General features: G+C 34.4%; 2 protein-coding genes and 1 long non-coding RNA gene across 18 annotated transcripts in view; all 3 read right to left on the bottom strand.

The window, feature by feature from the left end:
• Positions 1-469: 469 nt before the first annotated feature.
• LOC107016163 (mediator of RNA polymerase II transcription subunit 15a) lies at positions 470-13,453 on the bottom strand. Of its 16 annotated transcripts, XM_027916044.1 has the most exons (15): positions 13,355-13,453; positions 12,566-12,636; positions 10,972-11,212; positions 10,678-10,763; positions 9,171-9,229; positions 8,446-8,465; positions 5,485-5,552; positions 5,289-5,363; positions 4,459-4,523; positions 4,230-4,379; positions 3,466-3,577; positions 3,207-3,303; positions 2,750-2,904; positions 1,286-1,344; positions 470-716 (listed from the first exon to the last, which is right to left on the bottom strand). In XM_027916044.1, exons 4-14 carry the CDS (start codon positions 10,699-10,701, stop codon positions 1,291-1,293), a joined length of 879 nt encoding a protein of 292 aa, XP_027771845.1. In that variant the 5' UTR covers positions 10,702-10,763; positions 10,972-11,212; positions 12,566-12,636; positions 13,355-13,453; the 3' UTR covers positions 470-716; positions 1,286-1,290. The 16 variants fall into 16 exon arrangements, with proteins under 16 accessions (XP_027771845.1, XP_027771838.1, XP_027771842.1 ...); XM_027916037.1 differs by lacking the exon at positions 8,446-8,465 and having other exon boundaries at positions 9,167-9,229; XM_027916041.1 differs by lacking the exon at positions 8,446-8,465 and having other exon boundaries at positions 5,500-5,552; positions 9,167-9,229.
• Positions 13,454-14,294: 841 nt separating this feature from the next.
• LOC114076979 lies at positions 14,295-16,685 on the bottom strand. Its single transcript, XR_003578065.1, has 4 exons — positions 16,457-16,685; positions 15,614-15,725; positions 14,950-15,473; positions 14,295-14,793 (listed from the first exon to the last, which is right to left on the bottom strand). It is a non-coding gene; the product is annotated as an uncharacterized LOC114076979 (long non-coding RNA).
• Positions 16,686-21,798: 5,113 nt separating this feature from the next.
• The window catches only part of LOC107015817 (NAC domain-containing protein 2), a 3,486-nt gene continuing 2,158 nt past the window's right edge, over positions 21,799-23,126 (bottom strand). Inside the window, exon 3 of the mRNA XM_015216233.2 lies at positions 21,799-22,500. Within this exon, the coding sequence (XP_015071719.1) occupies positions 22,048-22,500 (453 nt within the window). The 3' untranslated portion in view covers positions 21,799-22,047. The remainder of the gene's footprint in view (positions 22,501-23,126) is intronic.

The following is a 23,126-nucleotide window of genomic DNA, read 5'->3' as shown; positions in this document are numbered from 1 at the left end:
ATACTAAAATATAATAAACAACAGATAATATCATATATCAAAAGGAAGAAATTACTTGCCTACAATAAAATTACGACAGATATAGGGCTACGAGCTACCACCCTACCACCAAAAAACAAGACAACTCAAATACAATAAACAACAGATAATATCATATATCAAAAGGAATAAATTACTTGCCTACAATAAAATTACGACAGATATAGGGCTACGAGCTACCACCCTACCACCAAAAAACAAGACAACTCAAATACCTACCAACGTTCTATACCAATACGCAACCTACATAACATCCTCAATAAGCTTAAGTTCTGTTATACCCTACCTATTCACCTCTCCTTATAACTCATTGTATCCAACCTCTCAGACCTCCTAAGTGAGACGTCTATTCATCTCCTCTTTGCATGTTCAAATCGTGTGTCAAACTTAAACAACACACATATATATGTTGTGAAAAATCCAACACAAGAAAAATGTTTTAGGACACTTGACAATCACTGTATAATTTAGTTGATCAACATTCAACATTATATCAAGCAACATTAAGGTAATTGTACTCTTAAGATATAACTAGATCCATAGTAAAACTTCAAAGGACATAAAAATCAACAAGCCAAGTTATATAAATTCATAAATTCATAAATTCAAAGCAACTGAAGATGCATCTCTTTTTGTCTCTCTCACTGTTTGATAAAAGCTCCACCTTCCGATCTCCTCTGAAAAAAGAAAGACACAGTATTAGTACTTACGTATTATAAACTTGTAATAGAATTGTAGCCTATTTGGCCGAATTTCTAAAATCAGTTTATTTTGAAAAGTGCGTTTTTCTCAAAAGTGTTTTTAGGGAAAACTACTCTCATAATTTCGGAAAAATAACTCCTACAACTTCCTAGAAGCTCTTATTTTCCACAAAAACATAGCCAAACACATCATCTTTGTTTTAGCCTTCAAAATATTTGGCCAAACAGACTATAAATAGCATCGCCACAATGATTACATCTTTACTATAAATTATCAGATTGATAAAAGATCATCCAACCCAAAGCCAGAACACAACAACAAAAGGGTTTTCAGCCAAAGCAGTAAGTTATTATTCACCAAGAGTGGGAAGAATTATAAGAAATAGATGTTTGACCATGTTCATAGAATAATGATTGTGGAAGGAATCTAATCTCATTATTAAGGTAAATCAAAATTTAATGAAACACATAATAGATACCGTAAAAAGAAAATATAATTAAAACGATGCAAAAGAAATATATGATGGATGTGAACAATTACTTACTCATTTTACTTGAAAAATACAGAAGGCCTCCCAACAACTTTGTTGGAGCTAGATTCCTGCTAAAAAATCGTGGCTTTAGAAGAAGATTAACCTTAAACACAGAGATCTTAGAATTTTAGAGAAGGACAGAGATCTTAGATTATTTTTTTTAAAAAAAAAGAAGAGAAATTAAATAAATAGTTTCTTTTTTACTTGATAACTTAGTAAATTGAACATTTACGACACAATCATCATGCAAAGCAACAGGAGGAACTACTGCACTATTGCACCTCTTCCCATCGTCAATGCTTGCACGACTGCCTTACTATCTCAACTGCACTACGTTTCCTCTTTGATTGGTCATTACCAGTCCGCGAGGATCTGATGTACTTAGTTGGACGTCTAAAGTCCCTAGACACTTTAGCATCCTATATCTTCACTAAGTAGTTCAACTTTTTGTTAATATCAACCAACAATGTCTCCATCTTTTCCAAATGAGCTTCCATTTTCTCTAATCGTTCCTCAACTTGGGCTGAACGATCATCAAGTTTAGCACCAGAACTCAATCCACAAGAGATCTTAGAATAAAACACACTAGCAACTACTAGTAACTTAAGAGGTTAATATATTTTAAGAGACCTTAAAACAGAAGAGATCATTTATACAAAAAAAGAGAGATCATTGGTAACTTAGGAGATTTATACTATCAGAATGATCACAAGTATACAGTTAAAATCATCTACCACCCCCAACTCCACGCATATAAAAACACTCGTTAACTTTGGATTACTCCCTGACAAGTTTAGGTACAAGTGGATACTAGAGTGTCGCTCTTAGGCCTCATTAGCCTGTACTTAACAATGTTGGTATGAATAGTTCAAACCTTAGGTCATTAATGCATTTGCATACAATAAGATTTAAGCAATTATTTGATCTGAATAGGTCTTAATCATTACGATCTTGAATGTCTTATTAAGAGGTATATTTGTTTGGATAATTTTCACCTCCACTCTATTAACAATCACCACTGACCATACCACTAACCTTGTCTGCCACCACAACCACCATCGTTGCCAACCACTATTGTCAATCGCTACCACACTTACCATCCACATCATTATGATTATATCAACTGACACCACTGTCACAGCCGCCACCACCACCATTATCACTAATCCCTACTACCAACCAACTCTATCATCACAACTAAAACCGCCACCAACACATTATCAACCACCACCATCAACACCAGCAACTACTAACATCAACTAATTTTACCCCAATTACCCCCACAACAAAATGTAAATCAGTGGCCTGGTCTTCTTATGCTAGATAGTCAACTTGGCAAATACAAAAATTCAATTTGTATCATTAACAACAAACAAATCAATGGTATAATGCTATTTTTTCTCTTCCATTTTAATAGAGAAAATGCATCAAAGAAACAAAAAAAATGGGAAAGCAGAACTACAAAAATAAAATTACCTCATTCTCCACAACTCGGACATTGTCTTTGTGTCCAACAGCATTGTTTTGCTCCTTTGTACCCACCACCTCCTCTACAACAACATCATCCTCTTCCTTGTCACTATCCTCCGGCCCAGAAGTAGTTTCATAGACAGTAGCTTCCATTGTCATCCCTTAGGTTGAAATTTCAATTTTAAAAAGGAATTTTAGAAATGAGTAAAATGACAACCAAAAAAAATAGGATTTCAAAGGGAAAGTTTGCTTCCAACAAAACTCAAAAGCTCAAGAATTTATTTAACAAACAAGTCCCTTCAAAGTCTACTTTTGCAACAACAACAAAAGGCTTCCCTGTTGGTATGCACGATACCACATAGGAAATTTGAAAAAAGAATATTAAAAATGAGAGGATCATTTTTCTTAATTTCACATTGCAAGTGAAAATGTGAAATAAAAAACATGGACTTTCATTGTTCACCTGGACCATGGGCATTCTGACCACTAATTTCAGTGTTGATATGACAATAATGGGCCATTCCACGCAGTTTAGAGAATATTCTATACAGATAATCATACTGCAATATTAGATAAATTTAAGTTAGAATGCATACAACATGTCTAGATGACTGGAAATTAAAATGTATGCAAGTATACAAAAAGCAGGAATAGAAACATCAAATGAAGTGGAGAACAAATTGCATCATTCAAATAAACAGAAAAGAGTTTAGACTGCATACCCAACTTGTAGCAACATTATACGTCTTTTCCTCAAACAACACTGCAATTTCCGTAAGTTCCTGTACATTCTGATGCCTAAAGACAGGAAAAATCCTCTGAATTTCCTCCAATCTATACAAACATATCGACAAAAGATCAGCTTAAAGGCTTTGACAAGAACACAATCTAGATAAATGCTTCACAAATATATCAAAAACAATTTGTCATCATGCCCCTGCTGTGAAAGACTTAAGACTTGTTTTCTCTAAAGAATATCAGTAGTTATAATCCAATTAGATCAAGCAACTACCTGTCGTTTCGACAAAATTTAAAACAAAATATAAGGAACAAAAAGAAAAAGTAGGTTTTCCACTTGAAATAGTTTCTTGATTGATAACCTAAATTGGAAATGTTTAGGGCATGAAGTAGTCAAGGGTGTGATCTAATGTTGATACAGGTGATTTCTTCACCTATGTCCTAGCCTTGGTGGACTGGTTTAGATCCTATAAAATTAGTCTAAACACACGAAAGTCGGCCTAGACACCAGATTTAATAAAAAAAACTTCGCCATGAACTTTCAATTACTCCACCAAGTAATAGTAATAGAAATCCCCCAATTCACTTAGAGAAGTGAGTTTTGACAAAATTGAGATCTAAAAAAAACAGGTTCTGCCTAACTAGCTATTCTCATAAAACTGATAAAACACTGAAGAACCCTAAATTCCAAATCAAAAATCTTCAACAAAATCACAAGAACAAGCTGCAAATTCTTTTAAAAGTTTACATTTGGTTGACAATCCTTTGACGAGTATAGGGCGCATGTCCAATACGCCAATCACTGGAATACACATTTCCGGCGGCAGCTCCAGCACCTAAACCACCTTCCCAAGTCTGAGCAGCCATCCAATTTTTCCAATCCATCTCAATTTCTGACCTAATCAAAATCCTTTATTCACAATCCAAAGAAAATAAAAAAAATTATGTAACTGTGTTTTGAAAGAGAACTATAGAACCTGAGATAGATTAGAAGAGTTTTATATGTGTAGAATGGATTTAGCTTTAAGGGGTCGTTTGGTACCTGCATAAGAAACAAGTTATCCACGTTAATTTCAACATAACTTATACGACGTTTGGTAGATAGATAGGAAATAAGTAATTCATGTGTAAAATTAATACGTTACCTGACAATCTATAATTATTGGGAATCTATGTAATATTTTATGCAGGGTAAAGGTGGAATAAATAATACATGAATAACCAATCTCTACATAACGAATATCTACATAAAATAATACATAGCTTCACTCATAACTAATGCCTACATTACTAAGATGTGCATAACTTTAACCAATTATCAAACGACCCCTTAGTACCCCTCACATGCCAAGAAAAAGGCCGGAAAACTCGAGAGAAGGCATTAAGAGACAAATAACATAGTAAAACTGAAAACATACGTTACCTTCAACCATCAAATAAAACAAAGCAAAAAAAAAAAACAAAGCAAAAGAAAACAAACTAACCAGCATTCTATGTTTCAACAAAATGTTGTTATGAGTGCTTTTTAAAACTCAGATATATAAAGCCCAAGCCCAAAGAATTAGTGAGGCCTTGATCCCTTTCAGTGAGGGAAACACATAAACGTTAAACTGAGACGTCGTATAGGATGGCTCTATCACCTAAGAAGGTATAGACATGTCCTAAGAAGTCATCCGAAAGCATCAATAAGTGGGACATTATGATGATCAAAGGAAGTAAAAGAGAAGAGTTAAGACTCAAAATCCAGTAACAATTATATCAAGGACTATGGTTTGCTTGGGATCTGCAAATTTAGCTAAAAACAAACCTGCCGGACTTTAGAAGCAATTTTCAGGTATATATACTTGTGCTCTAATAAATACATCTCCGTCGTAGACTTAATCTGCATTAAAAAAAAATCATTAAAACAAATTCCACATCACAACTCAATGCAAAAAAAATCAATTTTCAGCGAGTCGTATGTAATATCCTCAGTTATTAAAATCTTGAGCAAATAAAAATACCATTGCAAACAAAACCTTTTGGTAAACCTCTTTCTGCCAATTAGCTCCATTTGCATTTCCCATTTGAGCTGAGAAATCTAAAGGTGTTACGAATAAAAGAAAATTGGGGATAACAAAGATATTAAAGAAGTTGAGTGCTTACATAATTCAAACTTCAGGCAAATTTTGGGACATTAATAGAATAGTTGCGAGTTAGTTACTTTGGGATCGAGTTAGTTTTCCCTCGTAAATAAAGGAGTTCTCATTCATTGTATTTTATACATCAAGAGAAATAAAAAGCTTTCTCCCTTCTCTCTACGTTTCTCCTGTATTTTCTTCCTTTTGCTTTATATCTATTACACATTATCAGCAAGAGACTCAGCCATCTTGGATAAATATTGTGAATCGAAGATTTCGTTATTTGAAATCTATGGATGAGTGGGATGATTTAATAATATGAATACTTTGGTTCATGCATAGCTTGATTATCTTTTATGCACGATGATGATGATTATTGTCACACTAATAAAAGAATGTTGGTTGTGTTCTAGAAGAAGTAGAAAAATTAAAAAGAAATATCTTAAATTTAACCTCAGAGTCATAAATCTAAAATTTATTACAAAGTAGTAAAACTGCAATAACCCAACAATTAATTTTTATGAGTACTTATTATGGAAAGATTGGAGAACTAATTTAATTTGCAGTTATTGGACAAAGCCTTAAAATTACAAGTTTCTTAAAGGAACTAGAAGTAGGAAGTACAGGCGAACAACAACATAGTCCTTCACACATTTAAAAGAAAAGCTTCAAGTACTACGTGATATTGCAATGATTAGGATGGATGATATCATATGGAAAATAATTATGAGATTAAACATTATTTTGAGAAAGAGGGGTTAAGCCATCGGTGTTGGCTATGCAGCTCTATTGTTTCAGCATTGTGTTTATACACATTTTGATTATTATTTCGGGGACAAGGATAATTTATATTAGACATAATATTCACTAATTAAGCTTGAATGATGATATTGAGATATGTTCGAGGTATAAAGTTACGATTAAGATCTAAGCTTGAAAGTTAATGAAATTGGAAATTGATCCATCATTCTGACAACAAGGGTTGAAACTCGATTATAAACTTGGATCCTACGAGGTATGGCTAGCTCAAAATATTATTGGTTTTGAATTCTAACTCATTAATCCGAGTTGACTTATTGGGTTAATCTTTAAACACAAATTTGACTTGTGTTAAAATTAAGAAAACATCCAACGAAGGGTTCCTAACCATTCTTAACCCATTTTGTGTTAGTTTGAGGTGATCCTGAGACTCGAGATCGTAGTTATGATCTAATGGAAAGAATGATTGAGTTGTGAATTTGAGGTAAGTGAGTTTAAGCTTTGTGTGCTTGCTTTTCAAATCCATTTTCAAAATGTGTTTTGTCTGCTTGAGTTGTGACGAACATGTGCTTGGCAGAATAAATGGTCGTCGAGGTTGATGAGTCCGCTCGAGTTGATCTAATTGTTGAGGTGAACAACTGCATTATTTGCGGGGGATTTCAAAAGAGTCATTATCATTAATATTCCGAGTCCTTTTGAGATTCCTTTTGATGCTCCTTGGTTTAGCGTGGGATTTGCACAAGAGTGTTAGATTCACATTTTGAGATACCAAGTGTTCATAATTATCTATCATATTGTTTGAATACTTATTTAATTCATCAAACGTTATGAATTAATGGTGAATGTATGGTAATTGGGTTCACATGGCCGATGGTGTGTGCTAGGTGTCAATCACGTCTGGGAGGTAGTTTGGGGTATGACAAACCTAAAAATCAATCCCAAAATAGTAAACACTTTGCAACTAAGTTCCAAAGTAACAAGAATCAGGCATCTACTCTCGAAGTAACAGACCTTTGAACTTTACTCCCGAAGTAGTACAGCTTCGAAATTTACTCCGGAAGTGGTAAAATTTTAAAATTACATTCTCCAAGGAGTAAACTTCTAAATTTTCTCCTAAAGCAAAAGAAGTTTGAAAAATATATGAGAAATACTCTTAAGCAATGTCTTCTACTTAAGGAAAATAATGATCTATGTCTTAATCGACCAAGACCCTTTGAGGGATCTAGGTTAACGCGCAGTTTGGCATCGTAACCCGACTTTTGGTTCATCCCGCATTGCCACTTTAGCTTACTAAAAATGGCCCACTTGAAGCTCTTGATTCCATGTGCGGCTGAACAAAGCAATTGACGTCCTATCTATTTAAAGTTTGAAAATAGGTCGAGGGGGTTGGTATTTCAAGCACATTCAACTAATCAGATTTCATTCCCCGAAGTGGATGAAAGAGACACCACAACTTCTCACGAAGAGATAGAATAAAAAAAGGATATACATGTTTTTGTGGTATAGAAGTCATTGCAATATGACACGTATGTCTATGTTATTAAAATATCATTTTACGGAAGAAGGAAATATATCTTGTTGAATGATTTCTACGGTAATGTTTTATTAATTCCTTGAAGAAACTAACAATTCATATATTTTCCTGATGGAAGTGCGACTATATAAAACACTTAGATAAAAAAAATATAGATGGTACTCATACGATTCTCGAATTCTGAAGATATGCATATTAAGTATTCAACATATGTCGAACAAATAGAAGATTCTTCAAAAATTCTTTTATGTTGTATGTTCTCATGATAAGTTGATTAAAGTAACTAATATTTGAAATGAATACCCTAAATCCTGGAAAATCTAAGAAGTGAAAGTGAGCATATTCACGTCTCATGTGATATTTTAAATAGATGCATCTATAAGATGATCACATGTGCATTTATTGTCGACATGCATTTTGGCATTCACAAAGTTGTATGTTTGAGTTAAAAGCATAGTTTTCAGATTGTGTAATCAAGACAATTCATCTTGATAAATCTAATTTATATTCGAGCTAGTTTGACATTGAATACCTTCAATAAATAATTGAACCATTGCTTATGAGAACAAAACTCTGTGTGTCGGTCTATGATAGGATATATTGTATACAACAACACTTCAATACATCAGACCAACAAATTATGACTAAGGGTGTGCTTGGTATAGAGGAAAACATTTTTCTAGAAAATGCTTTTCAATTTTCTTATATTTGGTTGGTAATGTTCGGAAAATAGTCCATAGGAAAACAAGTTCCTTAAAAATGAGGAAAATGACTTCCCTAATGAAAGTAGGCCAAACAAGTTGCATAAGAGACATTATAAGTTTAGTGTCTCCTTCCACCCACCCAATCTCCCCAACCATTGACCATTCAGTCACCCCCTAATTTGCCAACTCTTGATTGGTTTAGGGTCACGAACTAAATGTATTCCGTCTAATAGCTTTTGATGCGCAACATATGAAGAAAAGATATATTATGATGCACAAAGTTAGATTCACCCAATTAAATTGGGATATATGTTAAGTTTTTCTAACATAAGGGGAAAATAACAAGTTGTCAAGAAAAATTTATCATCAGTACGGTTTTCATTCAAAAGACCATTCAAGTCAAATGCTTTAAGCATTTGCTAACCCAAAATTAGTCCCACATATCAGTTGCAAATGCTCATGTTAAATGTCCTATAAGGAAAGAGTCTATGGCATGCATGAAACATGATAGACCAGACAATTCCAATTGAAATAATCCTTAGAAAGGGAAAACAAAAAATGATCATACTAACGAGTAAATGTGCTCTTGAAGAGCCTGCAACTTATGAAACCTCATCAGAGCTTCACGCACCTGTAAATAATGAAGTGATGAGATCTTAGTAAGTTACGTCGCACTTCGAACTGATACAAAATGATAACTCAATGACGATATATTTGATACAATATAGCCCATAATATTGTAACAGATTCTGAGGATCTAAATTATATGTTTATTTAAGCATACCGGTGTAGAAATGTTTATCAAGTGAAATGACATGCATCTTGATAAGTGTAACCTTATTGGACCAACAATCGATGCATTAGAGGATCAGACATTTAATACCAGATATTGTCACTTGACAAATTCAAAAGAAACTTCCCGAAGGACTCAAAATGCTTGAAGCATTTACAAGTTTCTATAAACTCATAATCCTTATAGAGAACATCAAATAAGGTGGATGTGACTTAATCACCTTAGTGAATATTCATCGACGACGAAGAATATAATAGCGACTTTTCTTACTTATGTTTTTTTATAAAGAAAACAGCATCGAGATTTCGTGTACTTCTTGTTTATGTTGACGACATAAATAAACCAACGTTCGCTTTCCTGAACACGTCAACTATCACTTTCAAAGTTTTGTGATGATGCATGAAAATAATACATTGGTTAATGCTCATAATGTTGAAATCAAAGGCAACTTTATAGGTCTAACAAACAACTTTTATCTGTAAAAATCATATTATATTTTAGATTCTCTTGCTTGGTCAATGAAAAAATTCTTTTGAGTATAAAGAATCCATGAAGCATTGTTTGTTCAAGCACAATTAGATTAATTTTTAAAGTTTGTTCATTGAATTTAGGGTTGTGTTCAGTTTCGTATAAAACTAGTCTTCGAACACTACATTTGACTAACATAAACCATTGTTGCATGAAATTAGGATAAGTACCAAATGTGTTTCTTCTTTGGTCAATCATCACATGTCCACGAGGAGTTCACGAACTTAGCTAGACATCTTATGTCCCTAGAAACTTCAACATTTTGCATATTCACCGAATAAGTCAATTTTTTTTTAAATATCAGCCAACAATGTCTCGGCCTTCTCAAATAAGCCTCAATATTTCTCTAATCTCTCCTCATCTATTCCTCAACATGCGAGTAAAGGCTCAAAATAGTCCACTATCGTTGGACAGGCTTAAAATTATCCTATTTCTTTTCCAGGAACACCAATAATTCTTAGTCTTTGTTTAAGTGGTGGGTAATAATCCTAATCATCGTGAAACTTTTTACTAGTCATAATTCTCTTTCTTTGATGTAATTTACTATAGCAAACAAAGACTGAAAGTATATAAAATAACTATTGAACACCTATTCCTTGCTTACACTATTTCATCCTCTCCGTTTCTCACACTTGGGACGGTTTCTAAAAATCCATGGACAAGAGCTTGTCATGGTTGTCAAGTTCTTGTTCTCTCTTTCAGTAGAAGTCATTTAAAAGGACAGATATATAAAGATCGAACAAGAACAAAATGATTACCTCATTTATTAGTAAAAGCTTCATTGAAAATTCCAGGACACATTTGCACCGTTCTTGCTTTCATCCACAGCAGGTAGGTTTTGTTCCTATTAAAAGATTAAGGGTGTTAAAGTTAGGACTAAAAGTGCACCATTTATCAAAGAATAGGGACTATTAGTGCTCCATATGAAAGAAATAGGATCATTTTGAGCTTAGTCCATAGATAATAGATTATTTTAAGCCTTTTCTCCTCAACATGCTATAAACACTCATCAAGTTTAGTTATACACAATCCATAAAATGTTGACGACATACCTGAGGAGATACTGCCTGATAAGTTTGAGCTGAAGATATTTCCGACTTCACTTGCGGATGATGAAATCCAACTGACTGCTGTTGCTGTAAAAATCCTGTTTTCATTCCCATTTGCTGCCTCATCATTAGGTCATTAGCATCAGTTAGCTGGTGAGGCTGTGACATCTTGTGGGCTGGCAGTTGTGCAGTCTGCCAGACTCAGACAAACTCATTTGCAGGCACCACAATGATGGAATTTTCACTGTTAAAGGAGTATACAAAAGGGAACTGAGTGTTGCTGGAGGCAGGTCAACTGGACCTTGGAAAAGTGTGGCTCCTAATAAAGTGAAATGCTTCACTTGGCTAGTAGCTAGGAAAGCATGCTTGACACATGAGGCACTGCAAAAAAGGGGGTCCATCATAGCATCTAGATGCGTCCTTTGCGAGGAGGCACTAGAAACCAATAAACACCTTTTCATGCATTGCAAAGTAACGACACAAGTTTGGAATATGTTCACTGCCATTGCTGGAATCAACTGGATCATGCCTAAACATACTGCAGACTTGCTTAGCTGCTGGATCAGAAGAGGAGGAAGCAAAACCCAAAAAATATGGTGGAGGACAGTCCCAGCCTGCATCTGGTGGACCATTTGGAAGGAGAGGAACCAGAGGATCTTCGAAGGAAAAGAATCCTCTATTTTGAAGATTAAGTAGAAAGTTGTTACTTCACTTGGTTTCTGGTGTAAAGAACAGAGTATAGAAGAGGAAATCCAACTAGTGGATTTTATAAGTTTTTTGTAAGTATCTCTTTTTTGTAAATTTTTTGGAGGTGCCCAGCATAACCTTAATGCTGAAGGAATACAATTTACCAATTAAAAAAAAAAAAAAACTTCGACTCGAACTTACATACATTTACCTCATGAATTTAGATAATACGATCACAACATTCAACAACTAATTTTCTATAATCAATAAATTTATCAAACAATATTTCACTTCTCAATTATGTCAGTGCTTGTGAAACTATTTTTTTGTCATTGACAATATAGGATAAAAGGACCAAGACAAGGTTAAACAATGGGCCATCAATAGTGAGAATTCATATAGTGGATCTCAACTTTCTCAGGATTGAGGCATAGCTATACCGTTGTAGTAGTAATTCTTAATTGAGAATATACCAATTTCTAACAAATTACCTAGTAACAGGCTCAATTTCCTATTTCCTCTAAAGAAATTGGAATACATAAAGCACCTAGCGGGGAGGGTATAGCACAGACCTCAACTTTCTTGGGACTGAGGCATAGTTGTACAAGTAGTTCTCAATTGAGAATATACGAATTTCTAACAAATTACCAAGTAACAGGCTCAATTTTCTATCTCCTCTAAAAATGGGATACATAAAGCACCTTGCAGGGAAGGGTATGACCATAAAAATTAGTAGTAAACACTCGATATGGTAAACCTCCTCTACTACTCTATTTTATCATAGGAAATATTTCACAAGATTCAGCTATATGTAATATTGTTATATTGAGGCAATTAATCAAAATCCACATATGTAACTTCCTCAATTTTCAAAATCTTGCGTAAATAAAAACATCATTGCAGACAATACCTGTTGCTAAACCTCTCCTTGCCAATCAGCTGCATCGGCATTTCGCGTCTGAGTTACAAAATCTAAATAAGCTACAAATAAAACAAAAAATGAGGATAACACAAATATCACAGAATTATTGATTGCTTACAACAATAGAATTTTAGGCAAATTTTGGAACAGTGTTAGATATTTCAAGTATATTAATACATTTTTTAATTACCCTCCAAATATACTTGTCTAAGAAAGCTAAGTTTCCCACTTTACACTAGGGTATCGATTGGGTTTTTCGTTACATACTAATATTTCCATCCTTTTAATCTATACTATTATAAAAGTAGGAACCCCCCACACAAAATTTTGATTACCATTCGTAAGTGCATTCTGCATTGAATAACCTCTTTTGAGCCGAGGATCTATCTACCCCACAAAGGTAGGGTAACGTCTGCGTACATCCTACTCTCTCCAGCCAACACTAGTAGAATAACTCGAAGCAAATAATGAGCCCACCTTTATAACAGGGTTCGAACGTGTTATGTGCCTCTAATCCATACATCACAAATAATTCACTCTTACCACTAGACCAAGGAATTAGGGGTTTATCATTTTCGCTTTTTTTGTGACAAGGAACAAACACTTGCTGCTACACTTAGATAGCACAGGATAAACCTGGCACCAGTAAAATACATCGCAAAATTGATAAATCGTACTAGGCAAACCCTATACAACAAGCTCGATCAGAAGTGTAAAATCATTGACAAAAGAGGAAAAAAAATACATATACAAGTTGAAATCGGAAAATAAAATTACCTCCGGCGGCTTCTACGGCGGGAACCACGTCTGCGTTGATACCTTCACCACCGTGAGTATCCATCTCAATTGATAAATTTTTATTCCTTAACCTGGAAGGTAAAAAATTTCTTAAATGATGTATGTGTATGTATATATATATATTATAACAGTTAATTTCTCATTGGTGTCTCAATTAATAATCTTTATACACTAAAGTAAATAAAGTTTGTATAATAACATAAAAGTCACTTTAGGTAATGGTAATTATTTCAAAAGGTTATGAAAAAATTACTTTATATATATAAAAAAGAGTAAATTTTAGATTTAGCAAATATAAAAATTATGTTAGCGTTTTATAGCTACAGTTTTGTTATTTACGCTCCATAGAAAACATAAGATTTGTATAAATGCAAACAGACATCTCGTTAGTATAAAAGTGCAACGATTGTATATGTATATCAGTTAGATAATTGTATACAATTGAATCGAAAGAAAATATTTGTATATCAATTCTCTATATCGTTTTCTCAAAATAAATATTATAATCACAGTTTTATTTAATTTTAATTCGTAGCAAACACTTGGTCATTCGCATTTCTACCTAGAAATCTCGCTCACCTCTCTCAATTTATACAAACACAAATGTATAAGTGTGTTCGTGTTTGGATAAAGCGAGTGAACACTATATTTACTAATATAAATACATATATTTTCGTCCTATACTCTTATAATCATACAAATACAGATATTTTCCTACCATTTCTTTTTTGCATTTCTCTCGGTCCACCTCATCCAGATTCGGGGTGTGACAAACACATTCTTGCTTTGTATAATCTGGTAAAGTCGATTTGTTTGATCAAGTTATGGTATCAAACCTCATCCAGATTCCGGCTGTGACAAACACATTCTCGCTTTAGTTTATGATTTAGTATGATTTGATATAAACGTCCAATACTTATAAAATTAACCCAAATTCATCCATCACCTCAGATTATTATTTGATGATTACACTAAAATGGAAGTAATACATTGACAATGGCCACATGGTGTTTTATAATAACTAATAAAGATTGTGATAATCATAACAATCTTAATAGTAAGGAAAAAAGTATAACTAATTATTCACCCAGCTTCCTTTGGTCAGTAACTCGATGTACTGCCTAATCACCTCTTCCCAAGCGTTCATGCTTGCACGACTTCTTTATCATCTCAGCTACTCTATGTTTCCTCTTAAATCGTCTATAACCAGTCTACGGGGAGCTCATGTACTTAGCTGGACGTCTAACGTCTCTAGAAACTTTGGCATCCTGCATCTTCACTAAATAGTTCAATTTTTCGTTAATATCAACCAACAATGTCTCCACGTTTTCTGATTGAGCTTCCATTTTCTCTAATCGTTCCTCAACTTATGCTAGACGTTCATCAAGTTTAGCACCAGAACTCAATCCACAAGAGATCTTAGAACAAAACACACGAGCAACTGTTAGTAACTTGAGATGTTTATAAATCTTCAGAGACCATCAACTTTAAACAAAACAGAAGAGATCATTTACATATACAAAACACAAGATCATTAGTAACTTAACAGATTTAAACTACGAGAATAAAATTACCTCATTCTCGTTGTGTCTAATAACGTAGTTTTGCTTCTCTGTAACCACCACCTCCTCTACAACATCCTCCTTTGGCACGTCCCTATCGTGTACTTCAAATGTTTCCTCCTCGTCACTCTCCTCCGGCCCAGAAGTAGTTTTGTAGGAAGTAGCTTCCATTGTCATCTCTTAGTTTCAAATTTCAATATAAAACGGAATTTTAGAAAGAACTAAAATGACAAGTAAAAAGGAAGATTCCCTACAGGGAAGTTAACTTCCAACAAAACTCATGTTCAAGATTTAATTTCCATAAGCTTCCTTGTTGTTGTGTACGCCGCCACATAAGAAATTTGAAAAATGAAATGAATCAAACAGAACATGAAAAATGACAGTATCATTTTTCTTAATTTCGAATTGCAAGTGAAAAATGCGAAATAAAAAGCATAGACTTTCATTGATACATAAGGATCGAAGTAATTGATCCGATATTTAGAATTCGCCTCCAAGGTCCGCGTCTTTAGAGATATTTTCTGCGTATAATCCTCCTGCAATATCAAATAAATTTAAGATAAAAATGCATACAACACGCCTAGATGACTGGAAAAATGAATGACGTTTACACAAACAGGAATAAGAGCTAAAATTGCATCATTTAAGTATATAGAAACGAGTTTAGAAAGCTTACAATACTTGTCGCGATATTATAGATCTCTTTCTCGAACTGCAGTGCAATGTTCTGAAGGCGCAATACTTCTTCTTTCTCAGAGACAGGAGTATGCCTGGTTAAGATTTCCGTCCTAAACAACCAAATCAACAAAATGAAATCAACCTAAAATGTTTGACATTAAGCCCTGCTGTGAAAGTCTAAAACTTGTTTCTCTTGACAAAATCAGTTATTATCCAATTAACGCGAGTATCACTACATCAAAAAAGATCATTAGCGGCAGTTAATTCTTAATTGCCGCTAAATATGTATTTTTAGCGACAATTAACACTCTTTGTATATGTCCTAAAACCTTTAGTGACATGCTGGTAAAAACTTTAGCACTCTTTATTAATGTCGATATTTATTGCCGCTAAAAATTGTTTTTGTTGTAATGGCAACAACCAGTCATTTCGACAAATTCAGAACAGAATAAGGCATTGAAACTTGAAAGAGTTAAAGTAGGTTTTCCAATGGAAATATCCAGGGCATACCCCTCTGAAATGAGGTATGTAAGGGCGCCACGATGAAGAAGTTAGGGGAGTTACAAAGGAAGCTTCTAGCTCAGATTGGTCAAGGGTTGGAACGGGAATTGAACTCTATGAGATCGAATCTCATGTTGTTTCTTAGTAGTTTAGTGGTAGAGCTATCAGTTATTAACCGACTGGTCATAAGTTTGAATACTACTTGGGGAGATCTGATTGATTCTGGATTTTTGAAATCAATTTGACCAACCAAACAATGAGAGAATATGGATGAAAATTACTTGTTTTTCAATAAAATATTTTCTATGAAAACATTTTTTTTACAAAAGAAAATCATTACATTGTGTTAACATTCCTTTGACGACCACCGGATGGAATTAGATTCCACCAATAACCAGACTCTATGGCTACGGCAACAGCTCCGACGACATCTCCGGCAGTACCTTCAACCCATTTAGCCTGAAACCGAGCCCGAGCACGAGAACGAGCTAGAGATCTTCGATTATTCAAATTAATTTAAATACTGATTTGATTTGCAGATCGAAAATCAGATTTATACGTTCCGATCAAAGAAAAATCAGAACATTTTCCAAAGAGAATACAGAGAACAAGCGCATACATCTCCTCAAAACAAAATAATGTTTTTATAACTCACTAGAGTTACGCAGATATTAATAATAAATTTAATTACAAAACATTTTGTATTATTTTGTGTGAGAATTGATGAGAGTTTAGTTATTCATACATGGCTTATTTTATGTTTTATTTGTATAAATATAAAATAAGTAAAAATTATTTAAATAAGCAACTTATTTTATCATATTTTTTAAAATTTCATTATATTTGAAAAAAAGATTAAAAAATCTTATTTTCCTCCTTCACCTATGTTCGGATACATCACTCATGTATTAGGACGAGATATATCGGGACTGATATACCTTGTATCAACAAAGTAATGTATCCAAACGCGATGTAACGGAACACTGAGCGACGTATCGGAACTCAATGTATCATAACATTGAGTGATGCATTGGGATAGGTATGTTTTGTATCAACAAAGGTAATGTATCTAGACATAATGTATCAGGATGTTCAATGATGTGTTCGGAATCCTTAAATTTTAGGGATTTTTTTATAATTTGGAAAATAATTGAAATATGACATCATTAGCTTTCAACACTATGAAGTTTGGGTAATTTTTACGTAAAATAATGCATAATTTTTTCGTTATTGTTTTTGCTTCAAATTTCAAATCAAGTATTTATAAATCAATTTGTAAACCATTTCATATAGTACGTATAATTTCTTCATGTTGAATATGAAGAAAGCGAGATTAATATGGTTTAATTTGGATATATGAACATGAGATATTAAGATACTCCACTAAGGAGGTGTAAGAGGTTTGATATGTAGAAGGTATGAGGAAAGGTAAAGTAGGTCGAAGAAGTATTGACGAGAGGCGATTAAACAATATATATGCAACTCCAACTATTAGAGGACATGACCTTAAATATGAAGATATAGAAAGCACGATTTGAAATAAAATATTATAGATAATTGAGTTTTGACTCACTTTTCGACAAATTTAGACTTGGTGAAAGCTTGGGCACAGTTGTTTGGTAGAGTGTATAAGAAAAATGCAAAATATAGTGTATTGGTAATGCTTGCATTAGTTATGATGATATTTTTTTATGCAATGTTTGGTATGGTGTACCAAAAATATTATGCATTACATAATTTTTTAAAAAAACGTTTACAAAAAAAACCTCCATAAATATAGTGGAAAAGATGTAAAAAGAGTTTTTGAGGGCAATTGTGTCTTTAATCATGTTAATGCATGCATTGGAACTCATTGCACTACTAATGCATACAAATAGATGGTATTAGTAATACACCATTCAATACAAAATAGAGTGTAATACTAATACAAACAGTAGTTATGCATAGGTTAGAAAAGTATACCAAACAAGGTACTAATAATACATCAAATTAATGCAAGCATTATTTTCTCCAAAATACTATACCAAACGACCATGTGTATTGTAATATTATTCTTTTTATACATAATCTACTTTTTTTCTTTATTATCATATTTTTTATATAAATATTTTGATTTGTTGCACTTGAATCAAGTTTTTTAAGAAACAAGCTCTTCACCTACAACATTTAGGATAAATTTGTCTATACTCTATTCTCTTTCGACACTCGTCTTAAAAAAAACAAACTTTCCGCCTTCACCATGTAAGGGTAAATTGGTCTATACTCTATTTCTACTGGCCCCGTCCTTAAAATTACACGGAATATATTGTTTCGAAGTAAATTAACTACTCTGTGTTGAAAACATCAAAAGTTGCCAAGTTTTACATTTCTACCCTCGAGAACAGTTGTCATCATCCCACTGTTAAATGTGTCAATTCTCAGGACAAGTGTCAATGGAAACTCCACCATTAATACTCTCAAACATGCTCATTCCCAATTCCAATTCCCCTTTTCGATCTCACCCTTCAATCCCATGCATTGTTCTTGTACATAGTAATTTGCCATGGAATCTGCAGGAGCAAATGCAGAAGAAAATCGAAGCTCTGTTTCTGCTCACCACATGTATGATAAAATGCCAAGCTCAAATTCCGCTAACAAAAGTGTTCCTGCTGCTGAAAGGAGTGACAGTATAGTTTTGGGTTTGCAGAATGCAGCAAATTTTTCTGGGGTTCGGAAGCGGAAACGAGGTGAGTATGTTGCTGAAAAATGGGACCCGATTACGAAAAAACGGGTTTGGATGGGTACATTCAACACTGCTGAAGAAGCTTCCGAGGCTTATTTAGCTAAGCAATGTGAATTTTCTACTGCCCGCCACATGCTTGATGAAATGCCAAGCTCAAATTCGACTAACAAAACTGCTAATGCTGCTGCCGGTTCCACTGATGCTGATCATGGGAAAAAGCCCCTTATTCAGGAGATATCTTTCAGTCACAAAAGCATGTTACTTGGAGCTGAATGGCATAACATGGGGAAATTGAGAAAAAAAACATTCAAGAAAAAGCAGGTATGCAAAGGCTTTAACTCTAACATGCATGCATCTAACAAACCAATAAACGTCATGAATCTAGAATCTTGTAAACAAACATCATGTTCATTGTCTAAATCAGCTGATAGGTGTAATACTATGAAAAGAAATCCTAAAGCTAAGTCAGGCTTACTTGGAATCCGAAAGCAAAAGAATGGGAGATATAGTGCTGAAATTAGAGACCCAATTAAGCATAAGCAAGTATGGTTAGGTACTTTCAACACTATTGAAGAGGCTTCACAAGCTTATTTGTCCAAGAAGTCTGAGTTTGATATGTTAACTCAGGGATATAAGGAGGATAAACCAAATAATTGTGATCAAACTAAGCCTGAATCATCTGTTGGGGCATCATTGTCTAGTGGGGGTAGAAATAAAAAAATGGATTCTCCCAAAACAACCCGTATCATTGGGGTTCGCAAGAACCAGTGGGGGAAATATACATCTGAGATTATAAACCCCATTAGTAAGAAAAAGATTTGGTTGGGGACTTTTGGCACGTATGAAGAGGCTTCCCTAGCTTATCAATCTAAGAAGCTCGAGTTTCGGGAAATAGTCAAGCCAAAGAAGAAATATAGTAAGAAAATTCATTTAAATGCAAGGGAGAAGCAAGTTGGGAAAGAGAAAATAGCTGTAAATTGTGAAGGATTTCAGCCTGAATCAGTTGCTGGAGAAACTTTCCATGCTAATCTGTATATGAAAGTCGGCGTTCAGAGATCAAAAGAGGCCGAGTTGCAAAGCAATATGCCGGTTGATTTTAGTACAGGGGAGAAGCAAGCTGGGAAAGAGAAATTAGTTGTAAATTGTGAAGCATTTCAGTCAGAATCAGCTGCTGAAGTTACTTTCCATGCTAATCAGTATATGAAATTCGACGTTCAGAGATCAAAAGAGGCCGAGTTGCAAAGCAATATTCCTGTTGATTTTATTACTGCAGAGAAGCAAGCTGAGAAAGAGAAATTAGTTGTAAATTTTGAAGGATTTCTGCCCGAATCAGCTGCTGAAGAAACTTTCCATGCTAATCAGTACATGAAATTCGATGTTCAAAGATCAAAGGAGTCCGAGTTGCAAAGCAAAATGCCGGTTGATTTTAGTACATGGGAGAAGCAAGGAAGTCAAGAAGACACAGATTCGTCAATGGGAAAATGGGTCCAACTTCCAGATGGCCGGGAAGTCAAATTTTCGCTGGAATTGGGTGTACCAATCATTGATAAGTATGGATCTCTTTTAGGTGATTTCTGTGGTTTCGACAATCTCTGGATATATGATGAGAGCATATATTAATCGGAAAGTGACGATGAATAGTTTTAAAAATGCAAGAAGAAATTTTGGGTAGGACTCTGTAGATATTAGTAATATGTAAGCTTCTTGCAACTTTTGGTTTTCGTCATAATGATAATGACTATTTGGACATTAGTAAATCTGTGTTTGTTTTTTCTGTTATACTGGAAGTTTCTTTTAGTGTGCTCATTAATTATTCTCATCTTGATGCCTTCGTGGACGTTACTATGAAAATTGGACGTTGAAAAGTTCATCATGTCTACTTCCTTTCGACCCTAGCGCTCTATACAATCGTTGTTACTACTTTCATTTCCGTATTTTCCTTTCCAAACTGAGGTCTGGATACTACATTGGGTATGTTTTTGTTGTTGTCTACTTCCTTTCGACTAACAGAAAATGGTATAACAAGTGCAGACAGACATATCTCGTACATAATTTCAGTCCCTACTCAAAAGTGTTACGTCTTGTTTTGCAAGGTAGTCATACATACCAAATTGCATATCCATTATGTCCTTCAATGTGAAAAAGAGATAGGAAAGACAGTGTGAAACTGGATCAAAGACCCCAAAGGAATCCAAATTGTTCAAAGAGGCCCATAACTGAAACTCAAAGCTCCACTTCCCCAGTTGAGGAGGAGGACATCCTGATTTAAAAGAGACAGAATCAACAGGAGAGACAATAACCAGCAACTTGATTACAGTTTACAGGTTAGTGTTTGGATCGTCTCGAGACTAGGATGATAATATTGCAATGATGTAATGTTCGACACATGGAGGCGATTGACACTTAATTAAAGGACACACTTGGAGAAACTCCAGGTACATACCGGCTTGCAGTCCATCTGGAGGTGCGTTGACAGTTACCGAGGAGTCAGCACTCAGTAGTATGTAGCGGAAGCTGGAAAGGATAAGTGTCTGCTAACATATGATGATGAAACGAGGAGCAGCCACGCTCCTCCTTACGTAAGGAATTTCTTTTCGTTCCTTGCTCTTTTAAATTTTATATCAAGGACCATGCGAAGTTCTTATATGAGGTAATCGAAATCTTACTAACTGCTAGGTTAAAGATGTTTTGCCTTGTTATTTGTTACATTCGTCTATGTTGTATGTAGGAAAGAGTCTTCGTCACTGTTTAGTGTTTAACAACTCAACTTGATGATTTGTTAGGCTTTTTTCCTATTGTTTTCACCCAAGTCGACTGTCTTATTGAAGATCTTACAATAGAAAGTTTTAGCTCTTATGCCTACATGAATCAGACACGTCGATAACTTTGCCGTGAACCCTGAGACCGTAAATAGGCTAATTTCTATTGGAACAAGTGTAGAAGAGCCATAATCACAGAGATTTGAAGAATGATAACTTGATATTAACAAATTTTCATTTGTTTTTACATGTACCTTACAATAAAAATAAGCCCTTCTATATGACTCTTTGGCTATGCTTATCAAGGCTCATTTGTGCTGTAGCCCACCAAATTTGACTAGCATTTTGTACTTTTCTAAACTACTTAATAAAAAGTTGAACTACACCACCAAAGAACGAAGAAAATGTCATGGATCACACTCAATTTAGATCCAATGAATTTATACAATTTTAGTAAGGTTTTTGCATGTATAGGAACATGTCTTGGAAATTGTTGAACTGGTCAAAGTTGCAAATTTGCTGCTGCATTTGAGTTTCAAATGGTTCATTTAGTAAACCATCCAAATAGTTTAGCTGAAAATCAAGGGTGTTTCTGTGGTCTTCGTCCCATTTGGGCGCGCTCTGAACCTCCTTGTCACATGGCGACAAGACATGCTCTGAGCCAGAGCTCGAGTTTGTCGTGTGCATTCTAGTCATCGACTCTGATGACTCGAAATGAAAGTAGTCGTTTGCCGGTGTCGATCGAGGCCGTGGTGGCATCGGTGCTAATTGTGTGGTCAATATTTTTGGTTTTATTTCTTCATCAAATTCTCCAAAGCTTGTAGTTTCCTTGTTGTCCACATTGTAATGCTTCTCAAGTGTGCCTTTCTTGTTGTATATTCGACACAATACCCAATCATCAAGCTGAAATAATGTCAAATCACATAATCAATAAACAATTTACAAATTGTATTTTGCACTCATAATTTACAGAATATAATAACCATTTTATTTTACTTATTACTATATGTTAAATGGGTGCCACACCTTATTGTTGATAATTAAAGTGAAATCTTCCACTATTTTTCATTTGAAACATTGTAAATCTTAGGAGATATCACTCTTAGAGATGTAAACCTTTCACTAAGTTAGGATCTACAATACTAGTTATGAGTGTAGTTCACGTAAACTCAATAACTTTATCATACTATATTACTCGAATCTTGAATTAGGATCTACAATGCTAGTCATGAGTGTAGTACACGTAATGTTAAAGAATGACAAAAGTCCCACATCGGCGATTAATGAGATGGGTGGACTCCTTATAAGGCTTGGGCAATCCTCCTCCCTTTGAGCTAGCTTTTGGGGTGTGAGTTAGGCCTAAGACCTAATTTCACATGGTATCAGAGCAGGGCCCGTCTCACCCGATGCTGGGGTCCCCAAAATTAAAATTGCCCACGCACCAGATGCTAAGCACTGGGCGTGAGGTGGGGTGTTAAAGAATGACAAAAGTCCCACATCGGTGATTAATGAAATGGGTGGACTCCTTA

The sequence above is a fragment of the Solanum pennellii genome, chromosome 4, assembly GCF_001406875.1.
Source record: "Solanum pennellii chromosome 4, SPENNV200".
Lineage (NCBI taxonomy): Eukaryota > Viridiplantae > Streptophyta > Magnoliopsida > Solanales > Solanaceae > Solanum > Solanum pennellii.
Note: the sequence above shows the minus strand (reverse complement) of the source record. Positions and strands in the feature narration are given on the sequence as shown.